The 14587-nt window shown below is 42.6% G+C and overlaps 2 protein-coding genes across 2 annotated transcripts in view; both read right to left on the reverse strand.

Annotated features, from left to right (window-relative positions):
* IL21R (interleukin 21 receptor) overlaps positions 1-779 on the reverse strand; it is a 26109-nt gene extending 25330 nt beyond the window's left edge. The window contains exon 1 of the mRNA XM_039382357.1: positions 701-779. The gene's annotated coding sequence lies outside the window, so the exon portion shown is untranslated. The remainder of the gene's footprint in view (positions 1-700) is intronic.
* On the reverse strand, positions 636-14534 carry IL4R (interleukin 4 receptor). The gene is made up of 10 exons (XM_027736001.2): positions 14334-14534; positions 10885-10998; positions 7343-7484; positions 6338-6489; positions 5151-5305; positions 4272-4428; positions 3747-3846; positions 3112-3181; positions 2896-2972; positions 636-2795 (listed from the first exon to the last, which is right to left on the reverse strand). Exons 2-10 carry the CDS (start codon positions 10955-10957, stop codon positions 692-694), a joined length of 3030 nt encoding a protein of 1009 aa, XP_027591802.2. The 5' UTR covers positions 10958-10998; positions 14334-14534; the 3' UTR covers positions 636-691.
* Positions 14535-14587: the final 53 nt, after the last annotated feature.

Below are 14587 nucleotides of genomic sequence, written 5' to 3' on the forward strand. Positions count from 1 at the left end.
GGTGTTGGACCACACATTAGATAAGCTTTCTGGGATAACACTGCTTAGAAATGTCTGATGCCATTTACAGCTGCAGAAGCATGAAGTAATTCTGCTTGCTTTTACAGAGTAAGAAACTAATGACCAATAACAGCACTGGGTAAGCCCAAATGACAGTAACCTGTATTTCATGTCTTGATTGAGTGGGTATGGAAACATACACCCCGTGCTAGGGCTAGGCACACAGGACAACACCCCCTACCCCAAAAGAAATAAGTTATGGAAGCTGTGTGCTAAGTCAGTCGCCTCCCCTTTGACCTGCACCTATGTCCCACTTCTACGTGTGCCAGCACCTTCCACATCACCTTTGTGTGCTTCCCAAGCAACACACAGCCAGGGCAATAACCACAGGAACTGTACTAAGAACTTCTGCTTCCTGCAGCTGTTGCTCCCTTTTAGAGATCACTCACAGCTGGAGACGCTTCAGCTCTGGCTTCACCCCAGTAGAGCTGCTGGGTGCCACCCCCAGCTGTCCCCAGGGGCCTGCACCACCTCCTGGCTGCCAGTCCTGGGCAGACACTAGTGCCACAGCCCCCTGAAAGACGTGTGACCTGTAGCAGCCCTCATTTCAGTCAAGATTGAAATAACAAGCAACATTTCAATTTGCCATACAGTTTATTTCCAAAGGCTCACTCAGTCTTGGCAAATGTGGCTAAGCTACCTCCATATAGCAGTTGTCCTCTTGGGCAAGGGCTTGCGCAAATTTCATTTTTTTCTCATTCTTCCTGCTGTTTTCCTTGAACAGTTCTATTGGTCTTTTTTTAACTGCAAGTGCCAGTCTGGAGTCCTCACTGTGAATGGCGTGAGAATCAGAAGGACTGGAGTTATTCACAAGACAACGAAGCGACAGCTTGTCTGAGATGTGGAGCTCCAGGGGCCCTGCAGTTTTTCTGCCTAAGTTCAGCCTAATGCTGTCCAGTGATGCTGGTAAGCCGGCTGCTGAGCCACTCCCCTTCCCTTCTACATGCTTCAGCATCTCTTCACTTCCCCCTGCATCTCCAAGTTCCCTCAAGTGGCTGTGTGGGTGGCAGTGGCAGTCAGTATTCAGTTTGTTATTGCCGCTCTCTTGCATTACTTTGCCAGTAGGGTTAAAGCTGTTCTGTTTTGTTCCCTGTGTAGTTCTTTCTCTGCTGTTTAAATCTTGACAGTTCATCTCTAACAAATGCAACAGCTGTTCCTCTCTGCTGATATTTTCGTCATTGCTATCACCAGACAGCTCATTAGAGCTATCGATCCAAGGGCTGCCATTACTGGTCTGTGCGTCATTCTCACTAGAGGCTAAACCTGGGACAATGCTGCAACCAGGACTCTGAACAGTCAAACACACACAGTCCTTTGTCCTCAGGTCAAGTTCACAGATTGCAATATCTGGAGGTGCTTCTTTGAGATTGTTGCACAGACCAATGAAGGACTCCTGTAATGAGATAATCTCATTGTCACAGTATGGACCATTACATCTACCTGCACTATCAAAAGGCTGATAACCTGATGGCTGAGGTGCAATAGGGCAAGAAATTATATTGGTTTTGTTTGGAAAATTTTGATATATTACTTGCTTATGTATTTCTTCCTCTGATAGGAAAGCTGAAGCACCTTCATTTGCATGTGTGGAGAAAGATGGAAAATCAGTACGCTCTGAACAGGTGTTTGGAAAGTCAAGCTCAGTGTAGGGAGACCTGTAGCTGACATGACATGTCCCACTGCCAGCGGGCTGAGCAATTTGATCTCTACAGCTGCGTTCTGGTGTCTCTGACAATTGTCTTGGAGGCTGTGAGGAACATGCACTTTCAAAGCACAGAGTCAGGCTACTGTTGGCCATGGACTGGGACATGAGGGCATTGAAGCTCCTGTAGGCAGAGCCACAGGGCTCCAGGGATGGTGACGAAAGGGTGTCACAGCTCTTGTAGGCAGAACTACAGGGCTCCACAGATGGAGACATAAGGGAGTCAAAGCTCTTATATGCAGAATCACACAACCTCACGGGTGCAGACACAAGGGTATCAAAACTCCTGTTTGCAGGGTTGTTTATTCTGTCTGTTTTGGTCCCAAAGAATGGTTTATTTGTAGATTCCTGGATCAGGACACAAGAGTCCCGCTCACTTTCTGAACCATGTAGAAAAAGGTTTTGATGAACCATTTGTTGAAGATCTCTTGCATCCAGAGAAGCAGAATTTATGCTGGAGCTCTGATAGCCAGATTCAAAGGATTCTTCCGACAGTTCTGACTCCTTGCTGGATGTACTACAATTGTAGTCATCTTGAGAGGCTTTGGTGAAAAGAGAGGCTGTATGAGAAACATCCCATGGCCGCTGACTCTGGGCTGTGCTTTCTTTTGGATTTCGCTGTGGTGGATTTTCCAACTCAAGTTTCTTGAAGGTTTTCCTCTCACCTGTGAGGATGTCTGAGTCTTTATTGTCTTGCATGTTATTTTCATCTGCCAGGAGTGCATCAAACATGTTAGCTAGTGCCTCATTGTGCTCTCTGAAAGCACCGATGCTGCTCTCACAAGGCTCAAACATGGTGATCTGGTTGCCAGTCTCTTCCTGGCTCCCAGTCTCACTGTCTGTTAAACATTCACAGATTTCAATAATGTCTTCAAATGGAGTTGTATCAGGGGTTAAAACTGCACTGCTGCCTTTTGGCAACCACTCTCCACACTTGCTGTGGCAGCTGCAAGATTTCTCAACATTTCTGATGTTATCTTTTCCCTTGAAATTTTGGCTTGACAAACTTTGAGCCAGACAGTTCTTGCAACTTCTGTTTTTGGAAGTCAAAAGGAAAGGACAGTTAATGTTTATGTAACAGGAAACTACTTTATTCTGTAAAGCAGAGGTGTATTTTTTAATATCTTACTTACATTTGCTTTTCCATATGACTCTGCTTTAAGTCATGGAAAGGGAACTTAATTTCATCGAAGTAGCAGAAAACTGAAAACTAATAAGGACACAAATGAGATTTAGGACACATATGAATTGTATTTGGTATCCCCTGCACTAGACAGACAATAGCACTTATTACACATTCTCCTTCTGGTGATCAGGAAAAGGTATTTTTTGCAAAGCTTTTAAATTACCTTGACATTTTTTACAACCAAATGGCTCTTTGCTGGATTTGGGATTTCATCCCACCATTCTTTCTTCACTCTGCAAGGGAAGAATGAAAATTGTTTTGACCACTCGGGCTTCATCAGTGTATATTTCCCTCTTCTGTTCTCCTCTCCCTCTTAGGCATCTGCATTGCAGCAACAGGAAGTGCTTGTTCTGTACATCTCCAAGTGCTGCTTTTCATTAAACCAGTGCAAAGGTGTTTATATGTTTGGTATGTGACTGCTCTGCACAATGCAAGTCACATGTTCTTCTAATCATGTTTGAAATTATGTGTGAAACAGATAGGATCTCACTTTCACACTGCCACTAAAAGAAATTGAAAAGAAATAAAGACATTTAACCATCATTACTGGAACTCCAGCAAAACTGACAAACCCCTACTATAACAAGACCATTCTAGTAAGATTAATAGAGACTATTCAGAAAATGAAAGAGCACAACTGATTCGTGTTTATAAACCTCTGCTCAGACAGCTGATAAAGGTATTGAGAAAACCCAGACCATCAGACTCCTGTACTAGCAGACATTCAGCTTATCAATAGCAATACTGATGGCTGTGTAAGCCATTGCTCTATAAACCCCGAGCCAGTATGATACGTACTTTGTAAAACAGAAGTAGCAAATGACAGATCCTGCCATGATCAGTATGCAGGATATGGGCACAGCCATCTGCAGAATGTCTTCAGCTGTCACTTGGTAATCTGTTAAAAAAACCCCAGACATTTACATGTGAGTGTGCATCTAAATAAAAGCACTGGCAATACCAAATTCACTGCTGCTCTTCTGCACCTTAAAAAACCGCTTCTTTAGAGCCTCCAGCAGATAAACAACAGACCCCCACAGGTCTGCCATACTGAAGGTGTGCGGTGTGTCAGAGACCAGCAAATGTACTGTGGCCAGTTACTTGGAAGTGTTAGCTGCTGGGAGAGCCAATGTACACTGTGAGGCCCAGGAGTTGCCTTTTTATGGTTAGTGTCTTTGGAAGCCGTATTCACATTACAGACGTATTCACATTACATACAAAACGATGAAGAAGATGATTCCATAACTCTCCTCCAAGAGGAGAGCAGCAGGGTATGAAGATTATACCATCCTTTTCCCAAGCTGCTATTTCTGACAGCATTACCATTGTGAAATTCAACTTCTTCACTCCATTCACTCCAATAGGCTGGGTAGTCTGTGTAGTTACACCTGAGACTTGCAACGTAATCATAGCCCCTCCTCAAGGAGCTTGCAGTAATCTCAAAGCTTTTTGCCTGGTAGTTAATTGCTTTTACAAAAACCTGAAAAAAAGTGAGAAAGTTCACTTTGATTTCTTTATAAGGCAAAGGGTTAGTGATGGCAACTAAATACCAGTAGTATTACATGTTTCAGTGATCTTTCACAAATGAGCAATTGAATGACTGTGTGTAATACTGCAGTTTGCTGTCATCAGGGGTATTTGTGACATGCCACCATGCATGTTCTTCTATCAGAAGAAGCCCAGCCGTAAAGTGCTGGATTGTTCAAGAGGGTGTCTTAAGTGCCTCAGGTGCTCCATGGAGCCACCAACAGCATCCAGCTTCCTGATATCTAAGGAGCAAATGAAGTTCAGGGAACAGGAGCACTGTGTTTTCAATCTCTGACTATTGCAAGCAGCAGACCATTTTGGGGTGGCAATCAGAACAGTTTCAGTCCTTTAACACCCAGCTGAATCACCTTGGGGCAACGTGACCTGTGGCAAGTGACCCTGAGATTAGATCAGTTGGTTAAAACTTGGTGCTAATAACGCCAAGGTCATGGGTTCAATCCCTTGTATGGGCCATTCACTTCAGAGTTGGACTCGATAATCCTGGTGGAACTCAGAATGTTCCGTGATTCTGTATGATCAGGAACACTGTGGGACTTGCCCTTGCTGGTCCTTACACCATTATTCATGAAGTGGTTTCAAGAATTTTCAGAGGGCTTGTTAAACTTGAAAGCTCCAGAGAGACTGAAAATGAAGAGACTACTAGCTATGTCTTACCTCCATCGGGTGCTGCTTCCTCCAGTATTTCAGTTCATAGATGACTGGCTGTCCAGAGAGCGTGGATGGAGGAGAGTAGCTCTCCTCCCAGCTCAGATTGAAATTACCATTTTCAGCCTTCTCAATGGCAAGATTTTTGGGGGCCCTCGGCTTAACTGTATGTTAAAAAATACAGTTAAGGAGAACATGAAAATGGGAAAGAACTGATGGAGAGATCAGAGTGACAAGCATTCACCAGAGACCAGAATATCATTGCTGTCAGAGCACTTAGCCCTTTTCAGTATGCTGTAGCACAAGGATAAAGAGGCCAAACCAGAGCAACTTCAAGGAATTTACTAACAAGCACTGATTCTTCAAGCTGGCTAAACAAACTGCAGGTACAGCCTTTTGGTGCACTGGACGCAGCTTTCAGCCTGGAGAAACGAGAACAGCCTGCGCTCTGACAGGAGCAGCTGTGGGACAGCCAAGCTGTCCTGGCTCCCCGGCTCCTGGAAACCAAGGCAGGTTCTTGCTTATCTGGCTGCTGAGCAGCAGCAACAATCAAGTATTCTGAAGTGAACCAACTCCTTGACCTGCCTAAGGTATGTGAGTGATTTCTCTGAGTGTTTGAGGTGACAAGTGTTAACAATGCGTACACTGTTCTGAACAAACTGGGGGCCTAGGGAGAGACATGAACTGTATCTACACCCTGTCCTGTGAGAGAGCAGATTTATGCACTTTTAATCACTGACTGTTATAATATAACAGCAATTACTGTAAAAAAATCTTCTGTTCATGTGCCATGATTTAACTTGCATGAAAAATCAAAGTATGACAGAGACAGAAATGGAAGAAGTTTCAGCAGGGATAGCCTAGTATCTTTCTAGAAACTGAAAGTAACACATTCCTCTTCATCCTGTAATTCTACAGCCACAAGTAAAAAGCATTAAAATCTAAGACCCCAAACTGCTGCTGGCTCACAGCTGAGAGGGTACAGCTAGACAAAGAATCACTCTCTGCTTTCCCCATTACTTATACTCATTCCTTAGGAATCTAATCCAGAATTAGGTTTCTAAGACAAACAGATCTTGCATTTAAGCCAGCGTGGCACTTTCCACCTCTGATAAGGAAAAACTGCTCTAGTGACACGAATGAGCAGTAATCTAGGATTGCAAAGCCTGGAACCAGACATCCAAACAATTTCTTACCAACAAGGGCTGGTGTAACATTGTAGTTCCATATATCAGTCCCATTGAACTGTAGAGCTAAAACATATGTGAGGCCTGATACAAAATAATCGGGACATATTGTGCAAATGCACCTTAAAGTATCTTTTCCATTCTCAGGAACACACACGTTTCTGAAAAACAGGCACAAAATTATGTGATGTTTAGAGAGTGTGACACACTATTCCTTGAAAAGGTGAAATCAAGCTCCCCAATGTGCAGAGCTAATCAAATCTGAGACAAACAAGCTCAGTTCCTGGAAACGTTTCCAAACCACAACTGAGATTCCCAAACAACCCACCCTTCGCAGATACCCCTTGGATATCTGAATTGCACAAATGAAAAACTTGACAGAAAGGCTAAGGATTGATCCCAAGAAGAAAAATTACCACCCTTTGTCACATTTCAGTCTCTGAAAGAGCAGACTAACAGCTTGTTAGTATAGGAATAGGCTTACTGCAGTGTATGAGTGAGGTTATCTGGATGTGGGTTTGGTGAAATCATACAGAGAGGAACAGGAAAATCCAGATCTTCCTTTGCAGGAAATGATGACTGGCCCTGCTGCAGAACAGGCACAACAGTCTATGTCTGAACATGGAGTTAGACTGCATGCAGACAAAATCACCTGGGCTCCAAGGGAGAGTACCTTTCACACAGGCTACAGACTGGTCAATAAGGTAAGATTTCTCATGAAGAAGGTAAAATTTTGCATGAAATGAAGGTTTTTGTTAACTTATAAGAGCCCTAACACTTCTACCAGTAGGATCCCTCCTCTGTACTAAGAAAATGGAGAGTTCTATGGAAGATTAGGCCACTGAACAGTGTGCTGTTAATTGTAGCAACCCATTTTACTCCTGGCAAGAAGAATAATCTGAATTACATTTTGTCCCAGACACCCACGGTAGAGGGAGGGATTTAAAGCCAATAGTGACTATGGGATATACGAAGCTCCAACAATGGCAGTGTAACATCTTATGAAGCACTTACGACACAGAAGAAATGTCCTTGCTGTAGCAGAGCAGGAATTCTTTGGAACAGTTAGTTTGTGCTGGCACCTTCCAGTGACAAACCAGCTCTTTGTCAAAGTCAGTGAAGCATGCAAATTCCTGTATGTGTCCTGCAGTCATAACTAGGGAGAAGCAGCACACAATGAGAAGCAAGAGAATCAGAAGAATAAACTGGACTAAGCAGAAACAATAACTTTTTCATTTAAATAGAGCTACCAAACCCCTGTAAATTAAATGAAAGCATTGTTATCTTTTGAGTCTAGGTAAATGGCAAGAGGGGCACGTCACCAACTGTCTCCACCTTTCTGGAGACAAGGTCTATGATCTTGGAGAGGAAGAGTCTGCAATAGTAATATTGAAATAAAAAGGCACAACTCATCTGACACAGACTTCCAAGCACAGAAAATCCAATTCCAATAGTTTTATGTAAAACATATTGGCATTTAATTATGAAACCACATAATCCCACCTATTAAATACAAAAGGTTCAAAAACCAAAATGCAGATAATTAACAGTCAAGACTAGGATCACTGTCTACAGGCATGACTCATGTTTTACCTATAATGGTTCTAAGCTTCCCAAATGCATGCCTTTTGCTTCCCCAGAGCAGCTCTCCAATGCCTAGATGATCTTCCTGCCACTGACTTTCTTCTAGTATACACTTTTCTTCATTTCACACAGTATTTCCTGTTCTGTCTTCTACTCGCAATTGTTATGAGCATTTGGAGCCCAGGAGAGACTCAGTCACAATGTGCCAGGCACTGGGGGGGTACAGGAAAGCCAAAAGTCTCTGCACTCTCCATGTTCAAACTTATAATCTCTTTCACTGTCGGTATTTAAGTAAAAAATACACGATCCTCAGTATCCCTTCCAGCCTCACTTTCTATTATTTCAATGCACTCCATATGAGTGAGACATGGAACAGAAGAGGAGGAGCTATGTGACAGTAAGGTCATGCTGTTATTTGGACTAACAGTCTGCCAACTCTGGTCCTGGAGTGTGATCATTTCTCAGTGAAGCAGTCAGAAATAGCTAATACTTTTATCATCCCAGACAATTACTTGCTGTTTCTGATGTTTGACTTCTTTTTTATTGGTAAATAATAATACCTCCCTTTTTTTGCACAAGCTGTGCAAATATAAATCCTACTTTCCTACTTTACATCTCAGTTTCCTATAAGAAATTAAAAATAGCTTTGATTGGTTTTTAGAATCCTATTAATTGAAATTTTTCTGATAGTTTCTGAAACTCTCCATGCTTGTCATTTACACTGCAAATGCATAATTCAGTTGACAACAATTCACATCCTGTCCTTGTCCTTCAGCCACTGCTGCTTCATGTGCTTATTCTTTCCAACTGATACCTAAGTTTCAGATTATTCCTCCCAAGCAAAAAATTTTGTTGAAAGTACCTAATTTAATTTTATCTCCCCTACATTTCTACTTTTCTGTAGTCCACTTGTGTTATTTTTTCTGATACAACTTCTGCATACTCTGAGACAGTACAGCATCTGAAAATGTAAAATGTGATGGTCAGCTGCCTTTTAGTGGACATGATACGCAACACAATGGGACCTGTAAAACTTATAATCTAAGTTGTCTGGTATATTGACTGTTTATAAACCTAGAACTGACTGCAGGCATGGTTTCATTAGTGTTCAAATACTTAGGAAATGTTTTGGTTTAGTTACTAAGGTAACGTATTTATCTTGTAGGTATGAACTATTGCTGTTATGTCCTCTCTGGATGGCAGTACCATGTTAGGTTCCCTTTTGTTCTGCATGGTCCCTGATTCTTCCAAAACCCCCAAGAATCATCAGAAAAGCAGCAAGTTAAACTTCTGCAACACTTTAGCAGTCACACTGCTTTTTTATTTTAAAAGAATCATTATCCTGTTGGTGTTGTTTATATTTTGCTGCCATTTGTAATTTTATTGGTAGATTTCTTCCACTTTAAAATGTACTTTTGCCAGAAGTACTAACGTTTTAAGCCCTTTAAAGATGAACGTTATTTTTCAATGTGTTAATGATCTTATGCTTTCAAGAATACTTCAATTAAATGAAGTTCTTCCTGCTGTGTTAAGGTATGATGATTAACAGCTTTACTTTATCTTGCCTTTCAGTGTCCTCATGTCTTTTCAGAACTCTAAATTATATTCTCTACTCTTTTCCTGTGACCTTCTCGCTTTTCCATCTCTGGTACACCATATTTTTTTTTAAACCTCAGCTATTTGAGACTTTCCTTTTGAAACTACATACAGTACAGAATTTATTTTTAGTGTTGTTAAAAAAGGGAACTGAAATACTGAATTTCTTGTCTAATTGTCAAATAGTACACCATGCTGAAGAAACTTAAAACATGTAGCTAACTAGGCAAACAAACCCAAAGAAAACACTGTAAAATTAAACTTTGATAAAGATCATTTATAGAAAACATGGGATTACCCAGATCAGATAACCCAGCCAATGCACTCTCTCAAACCTTGATGCTTCTCCTTAATTCAACTGCACTATTTCATAGTACATAAGACAGTAGTTAATAAATCTTCATTTTTTGAGAGACAGGCTATTTTAAACTGTCTTTTTACTATTTTGATTTGCTTTATAAAACAAAACAAGACCTAAGAAACTGTAGACACTGCAGAACTAGTAAAACAAATTACAGCAAGCAAAATGTACAATTCATTTTCCAGAGAATAAAAATGCATTACTGAAAACCATGACTTTATATATCTAAATTGTATTTATAATCAAATATCATAAAAGATGCAAGGGAAAATCATGGTTATATTCAGCCTCTGCTAGTTGAAGTTGACAAAATAACCCTTAAGGAACCAGCAGCACTTGGGCTCAACACCTCCTGCCAGGCCAACAGCGCAGCCGGGACACTCCAGATCCTGTTCTTCCTCCACCCCTGCGCAGGCACAAGTCACAGCCAGGGCCTGCCAAACCTGTTCAAATCCAGGCAACTACACGGTGGCATAGAGAATTTAGGAATTTCTTTAGGAGTTACTTCAGTGTTCCTTTAGCATTTTACCTGCCTGTGCTTCACACCAGAGAGGAGAAGCTCAGGCCTCCTGCACCGGGGGAAGGAGGCCAGGCAGCAAAAGCCTCCCATAGGCATTACAGATTTCACAGAATATTCTGAGTTGGAAGGGACCCAAAAGGATCATCGAGTCCAACTCTTAAGTGAATGGCCCATACAGGGATGGGCCATTATTAGTACCATGCTCTAACAGAGCCCATCTCAGAGGTGTCCAGTGCAGATCACATAATGCAGAAGGAAATGACTTTCCAAACATGTTTCTCCTTTCTGCAAATTTCTAATTTTTCTAGACTCTATGGAAAAGTTCAATGCAAAGAATAAAATCTAAGAATTTATTCTAGTATAAGGCTATTTATGACATTTGAAGTTACAAATTTTATAGTACTTAATTAGTGGTAATAGCATTGCCTACTGGTCATGGAAAAATGCTGTCAATAAAAACTTCAGTATAATAATCTAAAATATTGACAAACATACCTTCATTTGTTGCATATGAAAAGAAAAAGATCCAAAGGGTATATGGTGCAGCACTTACGAGTCTTGCCATCATTGACACTGGTCAGGTTCAGCAGGAAAAGCTGTGATGCAGTTCTGCCAACAGCAAACATTATTATGAGCTTACATCCCTGTGCTAGTTAAGGTAAGGGTATATGTAGCATTTCCTACCACTCTGCTAGATGTTGGGATTCAGATTCCCTGCTGTGCCTAATTCCCACACCCTGCACCTAAAATGTACTCATGAACAACAAGACACATAGAAGAATAAGGAGAATACAAATGAGCTAGAAGACTTTTCTGCAAAGTTTTAATGACAGAGGATACAAGACTGACATTGGCAGTGGACCTACTCTCTTTAGCTACTAGAAAAGGAAAGCTGCTAGCATGTGAGGTATTAAAAGCATAAGCACTAGACCAAAATCAGTGACACTGTCACCAAAGCCCTATGATTCCACTCGGATAACTGAAAGAATTTAAGAATGAAGTGTCTGGTTTATTGACTAAAATGTTTTCCTCAAGTCCTATCACCTGTAGGTTGATAATATGGATATTACCATCTTGAAAAAAATTTTAGCAAAGAACTCTGAGCATTGCTCCAACAGAATGCAGATTCATTAAACCGGTAAATAATTAGAGGCTATAAAGCACATACCCAATCATGGTATAAACAGCTAAACTTGGGAGAAGGAAAATTATGCAGCTTTTACTTATTAGAATTCCGTAAGCATAGCAAAGCCATTTATTCAGGTAAACTGAAAACGGGTGAAATAATTAACTTCAGACTTTAAAAAAAAGCATGTCTCCCCAAGATTTCTTTGCTGATGCAACGCAGCCACTTAGTGGAAGTCTGTATTCTGCATAAAATATGGCTACCAGCTCTCATATCACTACAAATGGACGTGAGGCATTTAAAATTTTGGTATATTTGTAGGTGAAGTCATGCTAACCAATATGCTTTTGGCTTTGCATTCTGTATAAAGAGGGATAAAATTTGTTCAGCAGCACATTGTTAACACACAACTTTTTGGTCCCTTCCTCTCATGCTCTTAGAATCTTCTAACCTCCACATCAGGACACAGTGTTCTTGCTGCCAGCGAGCTACAGCTGCTCTGTTTACACCTGTAAAGTTCCCAGGTGGCACGTTAGTGTTTATTTCAGAGCATCATGACTCTCTCGGTGTGACAGAGTAAAGAGGAGAGAATTCCTCAGATCTCTGTCAGCAGGAGAGACGTGTTGGACATTCTACAGAAGCTTTGTCAGATTCTGAAGTAGCACAGATCACTGGAAGGTATTTGTGGATGGTGGTTGGATACCCTCTGCCCCAGCCACAGAACCACCCCTTCACATGTCTGAAAAGGCAAGTCCCACCAGCACACAAGAGGAGAGAAACTGGTGAGGGATCAGAAACTCTGCTGCTGTATAAAATTGTTAGCTATTAGCATAGGGAGAACATAGCGACCTTCTGTCAGGACACACGTGGGCAGATACAAGGACTCCCTGAAACAACACCTCAGCCTTGACCATATTGATCTTCATCATTGGTCTACTCTGGCCTCCAATCGGGAGGCCTGGAGACACACCATCTATAACGCTGCTGATGCCTTTGAGAACGCACGCAGGATCACCCCTGAGGAGAAAAGACAACACAGAAAGAATCGTGTCTTGCTAAGGCTGTCCAAGGAGTCCTTTTGCTGTGCCTTTTGCAACCGGACTTGTCTATCTCGCATTGGCCTTTTTAGCCACCAGCACACTTGTAGCAAATGTGGGTAGAGCCCTTCCCAAATCTTCGTTCGCGAAGCCCAGCCATGATTTCTCCCATTCCCACATGCATGACTGACCACTCTCTAAAACTAGCTTCTAAGAGTTAACGTAGAAAATTTCCATCTTAGAAGTAATGGATAAGGACATTGTTAGTGAAAATAGAAGATCAGAATGGAAACCTCTTCCGTGACATTCTCTTGGGCAGTTACTAGTCATCTAGCAATAAAAGACATACCAGAAAGATAAATTTCTTATAAATGCTTGAGAAGACTATTATTCAAGAGCTGAGTTCTTCACATTCTGGGAACAGATGAAATGTGACTGAGCATAGTAATAAATTTTTTGAAAAGAATACAGGTGCCTTTGCTGTTGCTCAGGAAAAAAAAACGGCTCCAGCATAAAAAAATCCTTCTTTTTCCTTTTTCCTGGAGTTCTCAAGAGAGGAAGCATTTGTTTTCCACTGTTAAGCAATCCTGTAGCATGACAGAGTTCCAAGGAACTCTTAAAACTTTGGCAGAAAATCCTGGACCACGTAAGCACGTCCAAATGAACAGATGGCAGAGCAAAACCATCTCCCCATGGGCAAACAGATCCGCACACGGGGATGAAAATTAGAGCTCCAATGAAACTGCAAAGGGAGAAAATTTTAAAATGTCCATAGTTTTTCTGCCTGTTACATTCTGGGTTTTTCATTATATATATATGAAATACCAATCTTAAAAAAGTATGTAATACATATAAAGCATACTAAAATTGTAGTAAACCTAATAAACCCGATATATGTAAGGAAAGTAAGTTGTAAAGACATAGGTGACTTCCCCAAATCTAGGAAAGAAATCTCTGTCGGGGCTAGAAGCAGGTCTGCATGATTACTGGCACAAGTTACATGTTTTAATCACTTTATCGTTTCTGTTTCTTGAAAAAAATACGATCTGATTAAAATTATTTCATTTACTATCAAAAAAAACAGTACTAACTTCTGGTCTTCTAAGGAAATTAGGGTCACATTTCATTAACAGGCATAATCTGCAAAACTGTTATGCTCAATGAGTAACTCCTGTCCAAACCACAGAAGTCAGATATTATACGCAAGGCTGCTCAATGCACCGTTGCTGTGCTGCAAATGTATAGCTTTTTAAAACTGGCTTTTTTTAAAACATAAGTCTTACTCTTTTAGTTTAAAGCACTGGATGTAACCGCAGACTAAAACGAGACAAGCGATACACGGCAAAGCAAAAGGTTCACCAATAGATTCTGTATCAATACTTGAAAAGAACCCCCGTCCGGCCCGCAATGCCCGGAGCTCTGCGGGGCTGGGCATGGCCGGGAGCGCAGCCCGGGGCGGGCGGGGCTGTCCCGCAGCACGTCCGGCGGGAAGGGCATTTCGGGGAGTTACACCAGTTCTGGCCAGAGCATTGCAAAAGGAGCGCCCGAGTTAAACAGCATCGAGGAAGGAGAAGTGCACCTGCCCGTGGGCTTGGAACGGAGCTGCCCACCCGGGAGGGGCCCCGGGACCCCCTCCCGACCAAGGGACCCTGCGGAGCTCCGGGGGAGCACGGAGAGCTCGCCTTTCCTTCCCAGCCCCTGCGCGGAGGAAAACACAGACCACACAAAGGGCGCGCCAGACGCAGATAACGAGAAGGAGCCGGTCCGGCCGCCAGACGTACCTTGCCCTGTCCGGCTCCCGCGCCAGGCCCCGCTCCAGCCCGGGGCGATCCCGGCCCCGCACACGGCCCCGCTCCAGCCCGGGGCGATCCCGGCCCCGCACACGGCGCTGCCCCGGCGCCGGCACGGCCCGAACCGCCCCCGCGAGGCGCGTCCGGGGCAGGGCCTGACCAGGGGCGGGGCCCGACCGGGGACGGGCATGATCGGGGCGGGGCCGGAAAGGGAGGGACCGGCAAGGGAGGGGGCGGGGACTGAT

This window comes from Pipra filicauda, unplaced genomic scaffold (genome assembly GCF_003945595.2).
Source record: "Pipra filicauda isolate LSUMZ 115617 unplaced genomic scaffold, ASM394559v2 scaffold266_size1643727_pilon, whole genome shotgun sequence".
Lineage (NCBI taxonomy): Eukaryota > Metazoa > Chordata > Aves > Passeriformes > Pipridae > Pipra > Pipra filicauda.